Source organism: Carcharodon carcharias, chromosome 6, assembly GCF_017639515.1.
Source record: "Carcharodon carcharias isolate sCarCar2 chromosome 6, sCarCar2.pri, whole genome shotgun sequence".
Taxonomy (NCBI): domain Eukaryota; kingdom Metazoa; phylum Chordata; class Chondrichthyes; order Lamniformes; family Lamnidae; genus Carcharodon; species Carcharodon carcharias.
The window spans coordinates 176,042,617-176,064,826 of record NC_054472.1 but is presented as its reverse complement, the minus strand read 5'-3'; the positions used below and the strand labels follow the sequence as shown (position 1 = coordinate 176,064,826).

The following is a 22,210-nucleotide window of genomic DNA, read 5'->3' as shown; positions in this document are numbered from 1 at the left end:
TACCCAACCTTCTGTAGCATCCATGTCCTCTGACTGTCTTAAGTCCACCATTATTTGCTCGCTCTCCCCTGCTCTATCTTTGCAGGAAAGCCTTCAGTTCCCTTGGTCTCACTCTTTGGAAATTCTTCACCAAATCCTATTAAGTCACCGCTTTACCTTCCCTACCTTTGCAAACCTTGTAAGGGCACATCACTTCACCCAAGCTTTTGGTCACCCTCCTGGAAAAGCTTCTATTTCTTCTTCAAACACTCCTTTTCTACAATAAAGTGCTGTATAAATTCAGCACTGATGAGAATATCTTGGCCAGCAAGAATGCCCTGTAAATTCCTGAATATACATCACTCTAGAATGGTTGGTAATGCGCAGTGCATTCCAGGTTTGCAACACTTCAGTTACTAAATTGTAAATAAGAATGTAAGGAGCAGGTTGTACCAACCTAATTTGCTTCGGTCTTGGACATGTTACGGGGAAAACCAGCCAGTATGTTTGGAATTGAATTTGTTAAATTCTGTCCCTCCAGTTCTATTGCTGCAGGTAACCAGAGACCTCAGTGTGCCCTGTATCACACTGTTCCCTGAAGTGTTACAAAACAAAACTTCATCCTCAGTCCAGAGCATCACCGAAAGCCAGATCTAGCATCACAGACATATCACATTCCTACCTGTCACTGTAGAGTGATTTTGTAATGCCGCCTCCTGGGATATAGATCTCTTGTTCCTCACTAATCCCAGGGAAGGCCGCTACCCGTTCAAGTTCTTTCCATTTGAGGATTTGGAACTTATCTCCCACAATGGTCTGCAGAGCAGGTGTTGCCAAATATCGCAGAGGAGTGCTGTGAAAATGGAATAGAGTTTCTAAAGTGTCTTGACTGCACTGGTTGAATTTACTTTTAAAGTTTAGTGCTGATTTTCCTTTACTGCAACCTAACAAGCAATTAAATTGTATGCCCGTTCTCATGTTTTCTATAAATGTTAGAGCTAGCAGTTAAATGGAATGCCCTCCCACTACCTTTCCACCAGAAACCTGGAAGCTCTATGACCACTTCTAACGTTTCACACCCACAATCAAAAAGGGCTTCAGCTGCTGCAGTCCAAGTGGTGTAGGTACATGCACAGTGCTGTTAGGGAGGGAGTTCCAGGATCTTGATCAAGCGACAGTGAAGGGATGGTGATATAGTTCCAACTCAGTCAGAAGAGTCTGTGGCTTGGAGAGGAACTTTCAGGTGATGGTGTTCCCATGCATCTGCTGCCCTTGTCCTGCTAGGTGGTAGAGTTGTGGGTTTTGAAGGTGCTGTCAAAGGACTTTGGTGAGTTGCTGCAGTGCATCTTGTAGATGGTACACACCACCGTCACTGTGCATCGATGGTGGAGGGAGTGATTGTTGAAGGTGGTGGATGGGGTGCCAATTAAGCGGGCTGCCTTGTCATGGATGGTGTCTAGCTTCTTCAGTGTTGTGGAGAAACACTCATCCAGGCAAGTGGGGAGTATTCCATCACCCTCCTGATTTGTGTCTTGGAGATGGTGGACAAACTTTGGGGAATCAGGAGGTGTGTTACTCGCTGCAGAATTCCTAGCCTCTGACCCCCTCTTGTAGCCACAGTATTTATATGGCTCATCCAGTTCAGTTTTTGGTCAATGGTATCCCCACCCCTCCCCAGAATGTTGATAGTCTGCGATTCAGCAATGGTAATGTCATTGAATGTCATGGGCAGATGATTGGATTCTACCTTGTTGGAGATAGTCATTGCCTGGCATTTGTGGGGATGAATATTACTTGCCATTAATCAGCCAAATCCAGGTCTTGCTGCATATGGGCATGGACTGCTTTAGTATCTGAGGAGTCGCAAATGGTGCTGAACATTGTTTGCTAATGATTGCACATCCCAACTCCTGAAGCGAAGGTCATTGATGAAGCAGGTGAAGATGGTTAAGCCTAGGGCAATGTCGGGGTTAATATAGTAAGCAAAATGCATCAGAAAGAGATCACCACAGGATTTACAGACACATAGCTTTAGATTATTTGGTTACTTAGTTGTCACACCACTGTCTAAAGTCTACAATATACCAATTAATCACAAAGAGCCTTATAACAGGAGTAATTAAACAAACAGCAGCACAGTAACACTGAAAATAGCACATATTTGTTCTTAAAGACTTGTTCTTACCCTTAAACACAAAGCAGCCCACTCTCTCACATTATACAGACTCCTAGATTAGTGGTTAGTACAAACGCAAACTTGATGCATTATTTTTGTTGGAAAACTCTGATTAGAAATTATGCACTATCTATTGTTCTCTCCTGAAGATACTGAATCTCGCCAAGGTGCAGTTCCACAAGTTCCATTAGCTCTCTGGTACCTCAGCCCATGTGATTATTCCTTTTAAAGGTGAGTTTAGACAAGAGTCAGGAAGTAATTCAACCATGGGAATATCATAACTCAGCCTGATTGCCACAGCTAACTATCAGGAGCAGGATCTTTGCTAATGTATTCACCATAATAATCTGGGTACAGAGGCCAACTCAAGTGGTCTACTGATCTCTTGCTGAGATCAGTAAACCCAGCCCTGAGCTTGGATTAGGCCTGGCCTCCATGGCTCAGTAATGCACTATTCTCTCTCAGAACTTTCAAAACCTTAATTCTTCCATCTTTAAAAGCCAATCACAATGTTGATGTTGAACCCACCCAACGAGCTGCTGGTCAACACGATGGTAGGCATAACTGCTGGACAGGGCCACAACTTTGCTGAATTCACTCTCTTTAATCCAGGAAAGGAGTTGTTGTCGGAATGAGCGGTGTTTACCCTATAAAAGGGCAGATGAAATTTTGGTTATTCCATAGAATTCACAACTCAGAAAAAACATTCAGCACAACAGGTCAATGCTGGCGATTTATGCTCCATACAAGCCTCGTTTCACCCTACTTCATCTCATCCCACCAAATGTTCTTCTATTCCCTTTTCCCTCATGCATTTATGTAGTTTCTCTGAAATGCATCTGAACTATTTGTCTCAACAGCTTCCTGTGGCAGCAAGTTTCACATTCTGATCGCTCTCCAGATAAAGCAATTATGGAGGCTTTAATGCCCAGCTTATTTTGGTTAGGATAAAACAGATGGAAAGCAGCTCAATGCCAAAAGAAGTCAAATGGACCACACCAAATTGAGCTGCAACTTCCAATGGGCTGGCAATTGAGTTAAAGTGAACCAGATGGGTTTTTGCGACAATTGGCAATGGTTTCATGGTCATCATTAGACCTTTAATTCCAGATTTTTATTGAATTCTGCCATGGTGGAATTTGAACCCAGGTCCCCAGAGCATTACCCTGGGTCTCTGGATTACCAGTTGAGTGACAATACCACTATGCCACCACCTCCCCTTTTATACTCCATTCCCTTTGAAATAAAGGTCAACATTCCATTTGCCTTCCCTATTACCTGTTGAACTTGTTATGTTAGCTTTTTGGGAGTCATGCACAAGGACTCCCAAATCACTCTGTGCTGCAGCCTTCTCCATTTAAATAATATACAGCTCTTCTATTCTTCCTGCCAAAATGCATATCCTCACATTTTCCCACATTATATTCCATCTGCCACATTTTTGCCCACTCACTTAACCTGTCTATATCCCTCTATAGACTCCTTGTGTCATCCTCACCACTTGCCTTCCCACCATTTTTTGTGTCATCCACAAACTTGGCGATAGTACATTCATTTCCCTCATCCAAATCAGTAATATATATATTGTAAATAACTGAGGCCTCAGCACTGATCCCTGTGGCACTCCACTAGTTACAGGCTGCCATCCTGAAAATGCCCCCCTTATCCCAACTCTCGTTAGCTAATCCTCTATTCATGCTAATATACTACCCCCAACACTATGGGCTCTGACCTTATTAGGTAGCCATATGTGCGGTATCTTATCAAACACCTTTTGGAAATCCAAATATATCACATCTACTGGTTCCCCTTTATCTATCCTGCTTGTTACCCCCTCAAAGAATTCTAATAAATTTGTAGACATGATTTCCCCTTCATGAAGCCATGCTGACTCTGCTTGATTAGATTATGGATTTCTAAATGCTCTGCTATTACATCCTTTATAATAAGACTCCAATATTTTCCCAATGACAGACGTTAAGCCAACTGGCTTTTCGTTATCTGTTTTTTGTCTCCCTTTTTGAATAAGGGTGTTAGAGTGGCCGTTCTCCAATCCTCTGGGACTTTTCCAGAATCTAAGGATTCTTGGAAGGTTACTACCAATGCATCCACTATCTCTGCAGCTACTTCCTTTAATATCTTAGGATGCAATGCATCAGGTCCAGGGGACTTATCAGCTATTTGCCCCATTAGTTTCCCGAGTATTTTTTCTCTAGAGACAGTTATTGTATTTATTTCCTCCCCCCCACTTTTGCCCCTTTATTATTTAGTATTTTTGGAATGCTATTAGTATCTTCTACCATGAAGACTGAAGTAAAGTATTTATTCAACTCCTCTGCCATTTCCTGGTTTCCCCATTTTTATTTCCCCAGCCTCATTCTCTCAGGGGACTATGTTCACTTCGGCCTCTCGCTTCCTTTTTATATATTTAAAGAAGCTCTTTCTGTTCGTTTTTATATTACTTGCTAGTTTATCCTCAAAGTTTATTTTCTCCCACTATTATTTTTTTGGTCATCTTTTGTTGGTTTTTAAAACTCTCTCAATCCTCTGGTTTACCACTAATCTTTGCCAAATTGTATGTTTTTTCTTCCAATTTGATAATGTCCTTAACTTCCTTGGTTAACCGTGGTGGGTTTATCCCCTTCCTTGAATCTTTCTTCCTCACAGGGATATATCTTTGTCGTGAGTCATGAACTATTTTCTTAAACGTCTGCCACTGTTCATCAACCATCTTTTCTGCTAAACTCCTTTCCCAGTCCACTCCAGCCAACTCTACACTCATTCCATTGTAATTACCCTTATTTAAGTTTAGCACAGTTGTTTCCGACCCAAGTTTCTCATCATCAAACCGAATGCTAAATTCTACCATATTATGGTCATTATTTCCTAGGGGATCCTTTACTCTGAGATCACTTATTAAACCTGCCTCATTACACATTACCAGATCCAAAATAGTCTGACCCCGGTTGGACTCTCAACATATTGTTCTAAGAAACTGTCCTGAATACACAATGAATTGTTGCTCTTATCTTCCTCTGCCAATTTGATTTTCCCAATCTACATGAAGATTAAAGTCACTCATGATTAATGTACTGCCTTTTTTACTTACCCTCATTATCTTCTGATTTATTCTCTGTCCTACAGTATAGCTACTGTCAGGGTGCCTTTCAACTACTCCCACCAGTGTCTTCTTCCCCTCGTTATTCCCCTTCAGAAATGGCTGAAGGCACTGGATATTGCAAAGGCTAGGAGGCCTGACAATATTCCAGCAATAGTACTGAAGACTTGTGCTCCAGAGCTTGCCGTGCCCCTAGCCATGCTGTTTCAGTACAGCTACAACACTGGCATCCACCCGGCTATGTGGAAAATTACAAAAAGCAGGACAAATCCAACCCAGCCAATTGCTGCCCCATCAGTCTACTCTCGATCATCAGTAAAGTAATGAAAGGCGTCATCTGCATTGCTATCAAGCAGCACTTGCTTAACAATAAACTGCTCACTGACGTCCAGTTTGGGTTCCACCAGGGCCACTCAGCTCCTGACCTCGTTACAGCCTTGGTTCAAACATGGACAAAAGAGCGGAACTCCCAAGGTGAACTCCTCACAGAATAATATTTTGAAGCAACATGAGAAAGATGCAGAGGCTTAAAAAAAAATAAATAAATTCAATCATGGTGAGGCGGGGAGACCACCTATGTTGAGATTTTTTTTTATTCATTCAAGGGATGTGGGCTTCAATAGCTGGGCCATAATTTATTGCCCATTCCTCGTTGCCCTTGAAGGTGGTGGTGAGCTGCCTTCTTGAACCGCTGCAGTCCATGTAGTGTGGGTACACCCACAGTGCTATTAGGAAGGGAGTTCCAGGATTTTGACCCAGCGACTGTGAAGGAACGACAATATATTTCCAAGTCATGACGGTGAGTAACTTGGAGGGGAACTTCCAGGTGGTGGTGTTCCCAGCTATCTGCTGCCCTTGTCCTCCTAGATGGTAGTCGTCGTGGGTTTGGAAGGTGCTGTCTAAGGAGCCTTAGTGAATCCCTGCAATGCATTCTGTAGATTGTACTCACTGCTGCCACTGTGCATCGGTGATGGAGGGAATGAATATTTATGGATAAGGTGCCAATCAAGTGGGCTGCTTTGTCCTGGATGGTGTCAAGCTTCCTGAGTGTTGTGGAAGCTGCACTCATCCAGGCAAGTGGGGAGTATTCCATCACACTCCTGACTTGTGCCTTGTAGATGGTGGACAGGCTTTGGGGAGTCAGGTGATGAGTTATTCGTTGCAGGATTCCTAGCCTCTGACCTGCTTTTTTAGCCTCAGTATTTATATGGCTAGTCCAGTTCAGTTTCTGGTCAATGGTAACCCCCAGGATGTTGATGGTGGAGGATTCAGTGATGGTAATGCCACTGAACGTCAAGGGACGATAGTTAGATTCTCTCTTGTTGGAGATGGCCATTGTCTGGTACTTGTGTGGCGGTACTTGCCACTTGTCAGCCCAAGCTGACAATATACAGCTTGATAAGCAATAGGATTTCTGAATGAAACAAACTTTTGTAAGTCTTCACAATACAATATCATACATAGATGGCATCAACATCCAGGCGTGCAGAGCATGGAGTTCGGAGCTCTAGGCAGAAAGGCGGAGATAATCTACTGTACTTGAACATTTCTAAGGCTTCCATCCATGTTGTTGAATCAATCATGTCTAGTTAAAATGATGTTAACAAGGCCACTCATACTTGCTAAATGTCTCAATGCAATGCACAATTCAGTGCATACTAAAACAAAGTCTCTGAATTAACAATTAATTTACAATCAACTCATTGCAGACAATCTTATGTACCAGCCTCAGTTTTCATACTTGATAAAGGCAAAGAACTTAAATTCCAACCATTTTAAAACACAATTAAACAAAGACAGAAATTACCCAATTCTATTACACTGAATACCTGAATAATTGGGGACCGAATCTGTAGGACTGCCAACTTCCGATCTGCTGATGCATAAACTGTAACACAGAAAATAATTACATATGTAACACACAAGGCCACTGAGTTATCACATTGAAGTTTTGTTGTTACAGTGACAAGTTAATACATCACATCCTCAAGAAAAAAAAAATTCCAGTCTTACCAGTTTCTTTCACATTTAGAACAAGGCGACAGGTGGGATGGTGGGAGGGTGGGGAGTGGTATGGTCCCAGGGATGAGGAAGAGTGTTTGAGATTTCCATTATCCTTTGCATGAAAAGTGCTTCTGCTATCACACCTGAGAAGCCTAGCTCTAATTTTAAGGTTATGTCTCCCTGTTCTGGATTGCCCCGCTAGAGGAAATATTTTCTTTCTATCTACCCTATCAATTTGTTCAATCACATTAAACACCTCAATTATACGACCCATTAATTTTCTATACTCGAAGGCAGCCTAGCCTATGCAACTTGTCCTCATAATTTAACTCTTAGATTCAACAAAACGACATCAGGACCAAGTGGAAAGTATGATCCTAAACGTGTGGAATAGGCCAATAAGCTGCCTCAGTTCAAGTCTCAATCCTTAATGTTTCATCCATCAACAGCAGGAAATGGGTTTCCAGGACATGATTACATCTAACTTCAATATGTTTAATTAAGTTATTTGAGAATTTATATCTATTAAAGCATCAGATAACAATCCCCAAGAAAAGGAATCAGCTATTCTTCAAACACAGGCTCACAACAAATTATCACCTGCCCCCTTGTAGTTGGCTCACAAGCAGCAAAAGCCTGGCAGATGGTGCAGAGGAACTTATAGGAACTACATGTGACTCTTGATCCACAGCAATGTGGTTGAAATGGCCTAGTAAGCCACTCAGTTTCTAAGGCAATTTGGAATGGGTAGTAAATGCCAGCCTTGCCAGCAATGTTCACATTCTAAGAATGAATGGGGAAAAAAAGGTTTTTACAATGTTGCCACTATCAAAGCGATAATTAGAAAAATAAATCTACAATTTAATAAGAACTTCCAAGAAAAGGCAAAGGCCAAGGCTATTGAGTTTTTTTTTAATAAAATTGACCTTTCATCACGCGATACGCCGTAATCCTCTCTCAATACATCCAATCGCTTCTCAGACAGGCTTGTGCCATTTCACACTTTGTACAAGGCTCCTACAAAGAACTAACTTCATTTAAACTTTAACATTGTCTGTCCTTGGCTTGCTGCATTGTTCCAGTGAAGCCCAACGCAAACTGGAGGAACAGCACCTCATCTTCCGATTAGACACTTTACAGCCTTCCAGACTGAATACTGAATTCAACAATTTTAGATCTTGAACTCCCTCCTCCATCCCCACCTCCTTTCCGTTTCTTCCCCCTTCCTTTTATTTTTTCCAATAATTTATATAGATTTTTCTTTTCCCACCTATTTCCATTATTTTTAAATTGTGTATGCCCTGCTAGTCTTTCCACCCCACCCCTACTAGAGCTGTATCTTGTCTGTCCTGCCATCCATTCTTAATTAGCACATTCGTTTAGATATCACCACCTTCAACACTTCTTTGTTCCTTTGTCTCTGACATCTTTTGATTATCTGCTTCTATCACTGCTTGCTTGTCCCTACAACTACACCACCTCCCCCCACTTCTCTACCTCCCCCTACCTTAAACCAGCTTATATTTCACCCCACTTCTAATACTCACTCAGTTCTGTGGAAGGGTCATGAGGACTCAAAACGTCAACTCTTTTCTTCTCCGCCGATGCTGCCAGACCTGCTGAGTTTTTCCAGGTAATTCTGTTTTTGTTCATTTAAACTTATATTACCTGGTATTTTAATTTCTTACTACACTGAATAATTTGCCTCAATCAGTTTCATTCATCCCTTTCATAATCTTAAAAACTTCAGAGCAACTGGAAGCTTGTTTTCCAAATAAAAACATGGATTAAATTTAAATTCCTAAATATTTATATCATGTCAGAGAATTTTTCACCCATGTTCTTCTCTCACTCACCCTCAGAGCTGATGCACATTTCTGCTGAATTCTCAGAAGTTGTTGCGTATGGATTGTTTCCTACCACTGGAAGGAGGCAGTCACTGTGGATATAACCTACCCGGGGCAAAGTGAGTGTAGAAATGATCAGATCCACCGTTAGCTGACCAACATTACCCACAGACACAACTGGCTGGAACAGCAAAAAGATCAGTTAATTAAAATTGCATGCTCTCTGCATGTTGCCTCACAACCAAACTGATCCATTGTGGGACCATAGAAATAAAGTGCATTTCTAATTTTGTAATTACCCCTTGTTACCCAATCCTTCCCATTCACAACAGGACACACAATTGCCACAGTCTTTATGAAACATGACCAATATACAGGCCTCTGCTAATGCAGCAGTACACATGAATGCAAACTTATATTACCCTAAGGCCTTGGACTTACCACCTTACTTTACACACATTTCAACACAAAACATCTCATATCAACGTGCCACCCACAGCTTTGTTCCCCTCCTTTTCATCCACCAATCGTAGACTTGATATTGGGGGCACGCTTTGCAGGAATATCCCTCGTGTCAAACAGTATCCCACCTCTCTATCCCATATTTTTCTTCTCCCAACACAAGAGCCACCACCCAAGTTCCAGCAGCCAAGCTAGCACGATAGTTCAGGATGCTAAGAAAATCTCTCTATATTGTCCCACAGGTAAGGCCAGGCATGAAATCTCTGGTTATTTTATCCCTGCTGCCCCCTCTCCACTCAAAAGATGTAATATTTTACTTCAAAATTGGTTACGCAGACAAAACTATGAAAGACTTGCATTTTCACAACCACTGGATGGATCAAAACACTTTACAGCCAAAGAGGTACTTTCTGAAGTGTAGTCATTGTTGTAATGTAGGAAACACAACAGCCATTCTGTGCACAGCAAACTCTCTCAAACAACAAAGTGATGAGTAAATAATGTTTTTTTTACATGTTGATTGAGGGATAAATATTGGTCAAGGCGCCAGGGATAACTCTCCTGCTCTTCTTTGAAGTAATGTCACAGGATCTTTTCGGTCCACCTGAGAGGATGGACAAAACCTTGGTGTGGCGTCTCATCTGAAAGCTGGAAGTGTTCTTCTACTTCAATATCCAGTTGGTTACGTAAACCCACAGTACTAAACAACAATAGCTTTTAGATAAAAGTCATCAACATAAATTTGGTGCTCAAGGCAGCAAGGAATGTTGGGAGATGGAATACACTCTCATGTTGGGAGCCAAATATTCTTTCAGATATGGAGCGAACTCCTACAACAGCAGCTAATTGTCAGATTCTTAATTCTTAAATGGAGAACACATGTATTTTCCAGGTAAGGTTTCATTAGTGATGACACCAAGCTCAATTAGTAGCCCTGGAAAGTCAAAATCCCTATGAGAGCTTTGGTTAAGACAAAATTCTGTCTGGAGCTTCTGGAATAATGTCATTGTCTCTTCTGGAGCTTGTTGGGTGATGGGGCTATGTAGTGAAACCAGAGGAGGAAGAGTATAAACACAATGTGAGACTGACAGCAAGGTCAGTTTACCAAGTGTAACTGAAGGAAGCCTAGTTAGATAACAGGAAATATCTACAATTCTAGTTAGATAACAGACGAGGCATAATCCAGGAGATAAGATTCCATACCTTGCTTTAGGCAGGAACTATGCCAAAATTCAAGATTAGATTAGATGACTGGATGAAAGGAAATAAGCTGAAGGGACATAGGAAGAGAATGAATGAACGGAAGAACTATTTGCTCCCATGGAGAGTTATATCAACAAGAACTAGTTGGGCTGAATAACAGGTGTCCACATTTCAGCTTCTACATATTTCACTTTAGAAAGCCCAGACTCAGCCCTTTTGTCCTTGCAAACAGCATCCGATTTCCAAATGCCTTTTCCTCTTCAAAGTCCCCGACCGTGCTGTCAACTCACAAATCAATGCCTATCTTTGCTGAAACTCCAGGTTTGAACCTCTCCAATCATATTTCTGTCCTGTACAGCCCTGAAATGGTCTTTAGCAAAGTCACAAAGGACAAAATATTTGTGAGCACAATTGCCTCCCATCTAAATGGTAAAAAATTAGAAAGTGTAGATGTACAAAGGGGCCTGGGCGTCTTTGTCAATAAGTCACTGAAAGCTAACATACAGGTACAGCAGGCAATTAGGAAGGCTAATGATATGTTAGCCTTTATCACAAGAGGGTTTGAATACAGGAGTAACGAAATGTACAGAAGCTTGGTTAGGCCACACCTGGAGTACCGTGTGCAGTTTTGGTCCCCTTGCCTTAGGAAGGATATTATTGCCATAAAGGGAGTGCAACGAAAGTTCACCAGACTTGTTCCTGGGATGGCAGACTGTCCTATGAAGAGAGATTGGGGAAACTGGGCCTGTATTATATAGAGTTTCAAAAAATGAGAGGTGATCTTATTGAAACCTACAAGTAGGGATAGACAGGGTAGATGCAGGAAAGATGCTTCCCCTGACTGAGGAGTCTAGGACCAGGGGACACATTTTCAAAATAAGAGGAAGCCACTTAGTTCCAAGAGGAGGATAATTTTTTTTACTCAAGGGCTGTGAATCTTTGGAATTCCCTATCCCAGAGGGCTGTGGAAGCTCAGTCATTGAGTATGTTTAAAGTAAAGACTAACAATCTCTGCCAATGACAAAGGGATATGGGGATAGTGTGGGAAAAAGGTATTGAAGTAGATGATCAGCCATGATTGTATTGAATGACGGAGCAGCCTCGACAGGCTGAATGGCCTACTCCTGTTCCTATGTTCCCTATCCTTCTCAACCAGTCTGCAGCCTTTGACATAGCTGATCGCTCTGTCACCCAGCTAGGTGAAGCTACCATTCCCTGGGTCCATTCTTATCATTGTCTGGGCACCTCATGTAATGGCTTCTCTTCCCACACCTGCAACAATACCTCCGGAGGCTTTCAAAGATCTCTCCTCAGCCCCTCTGACTGCACTTCTATAACTGGTGCCCCTTAGAGAGAGGAGAACGAACAAAGAGCAAAATACCACAGATGCTGGGAATCAAAAACAAGGACAAAAAAAAATGCCAGAAAGTCAGGTCAAGCAAATCCACACAGGGGATTATGGTAGGTGCTTGATGACCGGCACGGACGATGGGCCAAAGGGCCTGTTTTTGTGCTGTATAACTCTATGACAACATGTTTTAGATGTAGCCCCGATTGGTGTCCTACCATGAGACTGGTTTGCAGCGAAGCCCAGCACCGCTGCGAAAGGGTCAGTTTGTTTTTTTTTTAAACCGGTGCTTCTGGTACATCCAGCAACACATCAAATTTAACAGCACAGAAACAGGCCATTCTGCCCAACAGTTTCATACTGGACACTGGCCCGAACCCACCCCCATTTTAACAAAGACCGAGCGCACACGGCTTCAGATAATTCAACACCAAGGCCTGGAGCAATCAATTAATGGGAGAGAATTTGACACTTAAACATCAGAAGCTACATTAAAAGTGTCATATCGGTCAGAACTTCACTGTGCTTCATTCAGATTGCACATTGTCAATGCAGGTACCTACCATGATGAGAATGTAACCTTTCAGATTTACACAACAATCCCCACTCGGGATGAAAACCGTTTCCATCCCGCCGCCTGCGTCGCCACAACTGTCACCCTCCCACCAGTCGCTTTCTAATGACGCACACCCTGGCTCGGAAGGAGGGGGCCTTCCTCACCGAGCGTCGGACATCGTGGGGCGTGTGGACGCCCGTTTAATTTTATTTTATTAAATCGAACTTTAATAGGAAGCAACCAGCCACAGTTGTTTCTTACAAATCCAACTGAGCAATCTCGGTTGCTGGGGATTTTGGTCCGGTGTTTCCTATTATTAAGGCAGGCGGTCGGAGCGGGCGTGCGGATAAATTCCCGCTCGGTTTTACCGCCAGAATGTCAAACGCTCCGACTGCTACGCGGCCGTTGACGGCAGGCAGGGAGGCGGAGCTTTGTTCGCCATCGGCGGAGGAGGCAGGGTTCGGATGCAGTTGAAGAGGGGAAGGGGGCTTGGTGGTCATAGCGGGAGCTTGGTTGCTGTTGGCCGGTGGATTTGGGGGGGCGTGGCTTGTCGACGATTGGAGGAAGCTATGGGCGGGGCCTGTTGGGCCGTTAGTGAGGGGGCGGAGTTTAGCGCCAGTTGGAAACCCGCGGGGGGGGCGGAGCTTGATGGGCGCTGGAGGCGGGGTTTGGTGGGTATTAGATACAGGGGCGGGGTTGAGTTGAAGATTGGAGGCGGGGCTTGACGGCCATTGGAGGGGTTTGGTGGGCAGGGCTCATTGGCCGTTGGAGGAAGGGGTGGAGTTTGTCATCCCGGAGTGTGGGGCTGGCAGACGGCGGGAGGAAGGCTAGAGGAAGGAGGTGGAGTTATTGCGGTGCGGCCCGCTGCTGGGAGGAGGGGGGCAGTACCCCTGCTAAACTATTCCCCACCGTCATGTCGCTGCCGCCGAATAAGGCTTCCGAGCTGAAGCAAATCATTCACAACCAGCTGACCCAGGTGAGCTACAACCGCATCCCCCCTCGGTGGGGGTGTGCTCGTGGCCTAAGGTATTGTTTGGAACATGAACCCTGCCCTGGGGCTCTGCTTCTGCTTCATCAATGAGGGTAAAGATATCATCAACCAGCACTTAAATCCTTAACACCTCCCTCCCCAAACCAGGTGCTCTCTCTTTAAAGGGGCACAAACAATGAGTTCCAGAATTAAGTTTCAACTTGGAATTTCAAAATGAAACCAAAATTCTTTGGATGTTGGAAACCTGAAATAAAAACACGGAAAATGCTGTAAATGTACAGCAGGGACTGGCAGTGTCTGATTCTGTTTCTCCCTGCACAGATGCTGCTGAGCGTTTCCAACATTTTCTGTTTCTATTTCAACTTATAACTTGTTTCTGTGTATCCACTGTCCGTGCCAGCTGTGTCCAGTGGTTGTGGAAAGCTTTGAGTGGCCTGGCAGGACCTGAGAGTTTCTTCTCCCAGCCAAACCTGAGCATGGTTGTGACCGTGGGAGAGGGGCGAGCAGCTGGAGTGAATGGCCCCATCGACTCTATTCTGCTGGACTTTTCAATGCCCCTGTCAGACCCAGAAGCCGCATGAAGTAGTCTTCTGACCTAACTTCCCTTGCACTGAGTGGACAAAGATCAGAAATGTGGGTTAAAAACAAAAAAACTGCGGATGCTGGAAATCCAAAACAAAAACAGAATTACCTGGAAAAACTCAGCAGGTCTGGCAGCATCGGCGGAGAAGAAAAGAGTTGACGTTTCGAGTCCTCATGACCCTTCGACAGAACTTGAGTTCGAGTCCAGGAAAGAGCTGAAATATAAGCTGGTTTAAGGTGTGTGTGTGGGGGGCGGAGAGATTGAGAGACAGAGAGGTGGAGGGGGTTGGTGTGGTTGTAGGGACAAACAAGCAGTGATAGAAGCAGATCATCAAAAGATGTCAACGACAATAGTACAATAGAACACATAGGTGTTAAAGTTAAAGTTGGTGATATTATCTAAACGAATGTGCTAATTAAGAATGGATGGTAGGGCACTCAAGGTATAGCTCTAGTGGGTTTTTTTTATATAATGGAAATAGGTGGGAAAAGGAAAATCTTTATAATTTATTGGAAAAAAAAGAAGGGGGAAACAGAAAGGGGGTGGGGATGGGGGAGGGAGCTCACGACCTAAAGTTGTTGAATTCAATATTCAGTCCGGAAGGCTGTAAAGTCCCTAGTCGGAAGATGAGGTGTTGTTCCTCCAGTTTGCGTTGGGCTTCACTGGAACAATGCAGCAAGCCAAGGACAGACATGTGGGCAAGAGAGCAGGGTGGAGTGTTAAAATGGCAAGCGACAGGGAGGTTTGGGTCATTCTTGCTGACAGACCGCAGGTGTTCTGCAAAGCGGTCGCCCAGTTTACGTTTGGTCTCTCCAATGTAGAGGAGACCACATTGGGAGCAACGAATGCAGTAGACTAAGTTGGGGGAAATGCAAGTGAAATGCTGCTTCACTTGAAAGGAGTGTTTGGGTCCTTGGACGGTGAGGAGAGAGGAAGTGAAGGGGTAGGTGTTGCATCTTTTGTGTGGGCATGGGGTTGTGCCATAGGAGGGGGTTGAGGAGTAGGGGGTGATGGAGGAGTGGACCAGGGTGTCCCGGAGGGAGCGATCCCTACGGAATGCCGATAAGGGGGGTGAAGGGAAGATGTGTTTGGTAGTGGCATCATGCTGGAGTTGGCGGAAATGGCGGAGGATGATCCTTTGAATGCAGAGGCTGGTGGGGTGATAAGTGAGGACAAGGGGGACCCTATCATGTTTCTGGGAGGGAGGAGAAGGAGTGAGGGCGGATGCGCGGGAGATGGGCCGGACACGGTTGAGGGCCCTGTCAACGACCGTGGGTGGAAAACCTCGGTTAAGGAAGAAGGAGGACATGTCAGAGGAACTGTTTTTGAATGTAGCATCATCGGAACAGATGCGACGGAGGCGAAGGAACTGAGAGAATGGAATGGAGTCCTTACAGGAAGTGGGGTGTGAGGAGCTGTAGTCGAGATAGTGGTGGGAGTCGGTGGGTTTGTAATGGATATTGGTGGACAGTCTATCACCAGAGATTGAGACAGAGAGGTCAAGGAAGGGAAGGGAAGTGTCAGAGATGGACCACGTGAAAATGATGGAGGGGTGGAGATTGGAAGCAAAATTAATAAATTTTTCCAAGTCCTGACGAGAGCATGAAGCGGCACCGAAATAATCATCGATGTACCGGAGAAAGAGTTGTGGAAGGGGGCCGGAGTAGGACTGCAACAAGGAATGTTCCACGTACCCCATAAAGAGACAGGGATAGCTGGGGCCCATGCGGGTACCCATAGCCACACCTTTTATTTGGAGGAAGTGAGAGGAGTTGAAGGAGAAATTGTTCAGCGTGAGAACAAGTTCAGCCAGACGGAGGAGAGTAGTGGTGGATGGGGATTGTTCGGGCCTCTGTTCGAGGAAGAAGCTAAGGGCCCTCAGACCATCCTGGTGGGGGATGGAGGTATAGAGGGATTGAACGTCCATGGTGAAGAGGAAGCGGTAGGGGCCAGGGAACTGGAAATTGTTGATGTGATGTAAGGTGTCAGAGGAATCACGGATGTAGGTGGAAAGGGACTGGACAAGGGGAGAGAGAAGGGAGTCAAGATAACGAGAAATGAGTTCTGTGGGGCAGGAGCAAGCTGAGACGATCGGTCTACCGGGGCAGTTCTGTTTGTGGATTTTGGGTAGGAGATAGAAGCGGGCCGTCCGAGGTTGGGCGACTATCAGGTTGGAAGCTGTGGGAGGGAGATCCCCAGAGGAGGTGAGGGCAGTGACAGTCCTGGAAACAGTGGCTTGATGTTCAGTGGTGGGGTCATGGTCCAGGGAGAGGTAGGAGGAAGTGTCTGCGAGTTGACGCTCAGCCTCCGCGAGGTAGAGGTCAGTGCGCCAGACAACAACAGCACCACCCTTGTCAGCGGGTTTGATGACAATGTCAGGGTTGGACCTGAGAGAATGGAGTGCAGTAAGTTCAGAGAGAGACAGGTTAGAATGGGTGAGAGGAGCAGAGAAATTGAGACGACTAATGTCGCGCCGACAGTTCTCAATGAAAAGATCGAGAGAAGGTAAGAATCCAGAGGGAGGGGTCCAGGTGGAGGGAGAATATTGGAGATGGGTAAAAGGATCCGTTGAACTGGGAGAGGACTCCTGCCCAAAGAAGTGAGCCCGGAGACGAAGACGGCGGAAGAAGAGTTCAGTATCATGCCGAGCCCGAAATTCATTGAGGTGAGGGCGTAAGGGTATGAAACTAAGTCCTTTGCTGAGCACTGAACGTTCAGCATCGGAGAGGGGAAGGTCAGGGGGTATAGTGAATACACGGCTGGGGTTGGGACTCCGCCATTTCCGCCAACTCCAGCATGATGCCACTACCAAACACATCTTCCCTTCACCCCCCTTATCGGCATTCCGTAGGGATCGCTCCCTCCGGGACACCCTGGTCCACTCCTCCATCACCCCCTACTCCTCAACCCCCTCCTATGGCACAACCCCATGCCCACGCAAAAGATGCAACACCTGCCCCTTCACTTCCTCTCTCCTCACCGTCCAAGGACCCAAACACTCCTTTCAAGTGAAGCAGCATTTCACTTGCATTTCCCCCAACTTAGTCTACTGCATTCGTTGCTCCCAATGTGGTCTCCTCTACATTGGAGAGACCAAACGTAAACTGGGCGACCGCTTTGCAGAACACCTGCGGTCTGTCAGCAAGAATGACCCAAACCTCCCTGTCGCTTGCCATTTTAACACTCCACCCTGCTCTCTTGCCCAAATGTCTGTCCTTGGCTTGCTGCATTGTTCCAGTGAAGCCCAACGCAAACTGGAGGAACAACACCTCATCTTCCGACTAGGGACTTTACAGCCTTCCGGACTGAATATTGAATTCAACAACTTTAGGTCGTGAGCTCCCTCCCCCATCCCCACCCCCTTTCTGTTTCCCCCTTTTTTTTTTCCAATAAATTATAAAGATTTTCCTTTTCCCACCTGTTCCCATTATATAAAAAAAACTCACTAGAGCTATACCTTGAGTGCCCTACCATCCATTCTTAATTAGCACATTCGTTTAGATAATATCACCAACTTTAACACCTATGTGTTCTATTGTACTATTGTCGTTGACATCTTTTGATGATCTGCTTCTATCACTGCTTGTTTGTCCCTACAACCACACCAACCCCCTCCACCTCTCTGTCTCTCTATCTCTCCGCCCCCCACACACACACCTTAAACCAGCTTATATTTCAGCTCTTTCCTGGACTCGAACTCAAGTTCTGTCGAAGGGTCATGAGGACTCGAAACGTCAACTCTTTTCTTCTCCGCCGATGCTGCCAGACCTGCTGAGTTTTTCCAGGTAATTCTGTTTTTGTATCAGAAATGTGGGACTGAAACACAGTCAGAAATAGAGGGGCAGCCCCTTCAAATAGCGAAAGAGGGGCTGCAACCTCTTGCGCTCTGTATAAACATGAAACACTGGCTCATCCAGCCTATAAAAATTGTCCGAAGGCTCTCATCTCGCTAGAGCTGCAGTCTTGTTATGTAATTTTTTTTTGTTTACTTTTAACCTTTTGAGGGATGGTGTGCCAACTGTTGCTTAGTGTGTAGCACTCTTGTCAAGTCACAATATTGTGGGTTCAACTCTGACTCCAGAGAATTGAGCATGTAGTGCAGAACTGAGGGAGTGGTGCATGAGTGGAGGAGCCATCTTTCGGATATGGTTTTAAATCCTCAGGAGGATGTAAAAGATTCCATGGCACAATTGTAAAAGAAAAATCAGCAGGGGAGTTCCAGTCAATATATATCCCTCAATAAGCGTCACTAAAACAGATTATTTTGTGATTGTCACATTGCTGTTTGTGGCAGCTTGCTGTACATATTAAATGCATTTTATATTAAGTATGAAAGAAAGGACTTGCATTTACATTGCATTTATATTTCATGACTGCAGGATTTCTCAAATGCTTCACAGACAATGAAGTACTTGAAGTATAGTCGCTGCTGTCATATAGGAAACTGCAGCAACCAATTCGTCCACAGCAAGCCCCCAAAACATCAATCAGGTAAATGACCAGATAATTTTTCTAGTGATATTGGTTGAGGGATAAATATTGACCAGGACTTCCCACCTTTAAAAATAGCTCTGGGTCACTCCCTCACTGAGGTGTCAGTTTAGATTACCTTGTCAAATCTCTAGAAGGGGATTTGAATTTACGACATTCTGATTCAGCAATGAGCATGCCAATTGGAACTCTGAAATCCTAATCAAAAGTTAGAAGTTTGTAACCAGACTTTTAAATCCAACTTGGACTCATGGGCCAAAAGTCACTCCCTCTGTGTAAAATAGTGCTGAAGATCTGAGTTGAAGAGAATGGCAAAACTGAAACACAAGAAACCAATAACATAACAAAATTATATGGTGATATTAAAAGGAGACGGAAGGGGTGATCCCAAAGTATGTTTCCCTTTTCAGTAACTAATTTTAGCATTTTCTTCATTCTTTTTCCTCCTCTGGACTTCCTGTGTTCATTGCCTCCTCTACCAAGAGAATAAGCTGGAGTGCTCCCTGCATCTTGCTGGTACAGTGCCTGTGATACACTTAGGAGATGTGTAAGGATAATGAAGCAACGTCTGTCCTGGAGTAAGAGACTGTAAAGTATTGCCTTCTGTTGCCTTCCCACAGAAATATTCTTGATATTATCAACTTGCTGCAAAGGAACAGAGAGCTCTAGCTCCATCCTGTTGAAACACTATGGCATGGATAATAATGGTGAAACTTGCCAGCATGTACTATTGAGCACCCCCCACCCCCAGTGTTCAATCAGCAGGAATTTATTTGAGTTGACGAGATTCCATTCTTATCTTGCTGTGAAAAACCTTGAAAAAGTTGTACCTTGTTGAATGAGATTTTTAACAGTGCATTAACTTTATAATTACTGTTAAACACCGTCACTGGGTGTATAAACCTAATTTTGTATTTGTATACAATATCAAAAATTCTTCCATTCTGAGACAAAAGTTCTGCATTTTTTTTGATTTTTTGTTGTCTTAAAATGTTTGCTTATTTCTATTTTAGCTTCTCAGTCTCTACAGTGCATAGGGAGGCCATTTGGCCCATCAAGTCTGCACTGGATCTACTTTGTCCTACTCCCCTACCTTATCCCCGTAAGCTTGCACATTCTCTCTTTTCAAGCAGCAATCTAATTCCTTTTTGAATACCTTAACCGAACCTGCCTCCCCCACCCTTTCAGGAAGTTTGTTCCAGACTCCAACCATCCTCTGGGTGAAAATCTTAGTGAAATAATTGTTGTTTCACTGTCTGATAATTTAACTTAAAAGTGAAGGATATTAAAGTTTGTTGTGTGTGAATAATTCAATGTGTTTGGCTGCTTTTCTGCTTGCTGAAATCACTGGCTGAACACCGACAGTTTCCCTTGACTTGGCACCTGATTTAAACTACCATCAGGAAAGGAGAATCCATGCTGCAGAGATCTTTGTGGGAAGCTTGCATCCAGTTGGTAATGTTTTTGATTTCCATGTGCTATATCACATATTGTCATAGAGGTCTACAGCACAGGAAAAGGCCCTTCGGCCCATCAAGTCTGCGCCAGTCAAACAAGAACCTAACTATTCAAATCCCATTTTCCAGCACTCTTTCAGCATCATGTTAATTGTGCATCATGTTAATTAAAATCAAATTTAAACTTCCAAAGTTAATAGACAGATCAGGAGTCTACAGACCTGTTACCTGCGTTAACCATTTGTGCAATCCAAGGGATTTGTGGAAGCATCTGAGATTTAAGTCAGGAGGGTTTTGAATTTTAGGTGATCACATTTATATCGTTTGCACATGTCACAAGGGAATTCTCTTTTCCCACCCCACATCCATGTGGTATATCTGAGCAGAGGAGTTATTTTTAGCCACGATACCGGTAAGATGTAAACGGTTTTTTGAAAATTGCAGAATGTGTATTTATGTCTGTTCCTTTTAAATTTAAAGCTGTGATGCCAGTTTGCAACTTGCCAACGTTAATAGCTTGCTGGTTGTTTTTTGACCAGATGAATGTCCATGAAAAGATCAGAGAAATCTTAGCAGAGTCGGTCCGGGAAGAATTAGCTGTTTCTTCACAAGCTTTGTCTGAGGCTGATCTCATTAAAGCATTACAACGACGTGGCATTGTAGACGACGTCATGAAGGAACTTCAATTTTTAACTGTAAGTATTTTATTGCAATTAGCCTCATATTTCCTAAATGCTCTCCAGTGTTAAAATCCGAGCATCAAAAGTGATAAATTTACAAAGAAAATTATTGGTTTATATTTAATGTCACTACTGATGATTTAAAATATCATGAGTCTCAGTACCTCCATTAAAACAAATGGATGCATTTGGGATTGGGGAGCAGACACGCGGTTCTTCCCTGTCTGTCACTAGAAAGCTGCTGTTTCCTTCTTTACAGAGACTGCAGTTTAGAATTGTCAAATGGTTACAGCACAGAAGTAGGCCATTGGGGCCATCATGTTCGTGCTGGCTCTCTGCAAGAGCAAGTCAGTTAATCCCAATGCCCTGCCTTTTCACTGTAGCGCTGCAAATATTTTCTCTTCAGACAATTGTTCAGTTCTGTTTTAAAGCCATGATTGAATCTGCTTCTACAACACACACTGGCAGAATGTTCCAGATCCTAACCGTTTGCTGCATAAATATTTTTCTTCGTGTCACCTTTAATTCTTTTGCCATTCATCTTAAACCTGTGTCCTCTGGTTCTTGACCTTTCTGCCAATGGGAAAAGTTTCTTCCCACGATGTAGACATTCTAGTTAAAGAAGAGTGTGAAATATTAGATAAAATAAACATGGTGAGAGAGGAAGTACTGAGGGACTGACATCCTTGAAGGTGGATAAATCACAAGGGCCAGATGGAATGTATCCCTGGCTGTGGAAAGAAGCCAGGGAGGAAATTTATGAAAGGGAAATCATATTTAACAAACCTACTGAAGTTTTTTGAGGACATAACTAGCAGAATAGTTAAGGGAGAGCCTGTGGATGTGGTGTATTTGGATTTTCAGAAAGCTTTTGATAAGGTCCCACATAAGTGTGCCAAATTAAAGCGCATGGGATTGAGGGTAACTTATTGGCATGAATTGAGAATTGGTTAGCAGACAGGAAACAGTAGGAATAGATGGGTCTATTTCGGAATGATAGGCGGTGACTAGTGGGATACATGGGGATCAATACTTGGGCCCCAGCTATTCACAGTATATATCAAAGATTTGGATGAGGGAACCAAATGTAATATTTCCAAGTTTGCTGATGACACAAAACTAGGTGAGAATGAGAATGGTGAGGAGGATGCTAAGAGGCTTCAAGGCAATATTTAGACAAATTGAGTGAGTGGGAAAATATATGGCAAATACAGTATAACATTGATAAGTGTGAAGTTATCCACTTTGGTGGGAAAAACAGAATGGCAGAATATTATTTAAATGGTGATAGATTGGGAATGTTGATGTACAAAGG

The 22,210-nt window shown here is 43.8% G+C and overlaps 2 protein-coding genes across 5 annotated transcripts in view; one reads left to right on the top strand and one right to left on the bottom strand.

Annotated features, from left to right (window-relative positions):
- The window catches only part of psmg2 (proteasome (prosome, macropain) assembly chaperone 2), a 30,412-nt gene extending 17,575 nt beyond the window's left edge, over nt 1-12,837 (bottom strand). The window contains exons 1-5 of the mRNA XM_041190628.1: nt 12,701-12,837; nt 9,134-9,305; nt 7,103-7,161; nt 2,684-2,802; nt 662-832 (exon numbers count right to left, since the gene is read on the bottom strand). Of these exons, the coding sequence (XP_041046562.1) occupies nt 662-832; nt 2,684-2,802; nt 7,103-7,161; nt 9,134-9,305; nt 12,701-12,766 (587 nt within the window). The 5' untranslated portion in view covers nt 12,767-12,837. The remainder of the gene's footprint in view (nt 1-661; nt 833-2,683; nt 2,803-7,102; nt 7,162-9,133; nt 9,306-12,700) is intronic.
- A 654-nt stretch (nt 12,838-13,491) lies between these two features.
- cep76 (centrosomal protein 76) overlaps nt 13,492-22,210 on the top strand; it is a 47,388-nt gene continuing 38,669 nt past the window's right edge. Inside the window, exons 1-4 of one of the 4 annotated variants that reach the window (XM_041188968.1) lie at nt 13,501-13,669; nt 18,647-18,758; nt 19,242-19,336; nt 20,755-20,910. In XM_041188968.1, the coding sequence (XP_041044902.1) occupies nt 20,755-20,910 (156 nt within the window). In that variant the 5' untranslated portion in view covers nt 13,501-13,669; nt 18,647-18,758; nt 19,242-19,336. Of the gene's footprint in view, nt 13,670-18,646; nt 18,759-19,241; nt 19,337-20,754; nt 20,911-22,210 lie in introns of all 4 variants that reach the window. The other 3 variants (XM_041188969.1, XM_041188970.1, XM_041188967.1) reach the window with 3 other exon arrangements.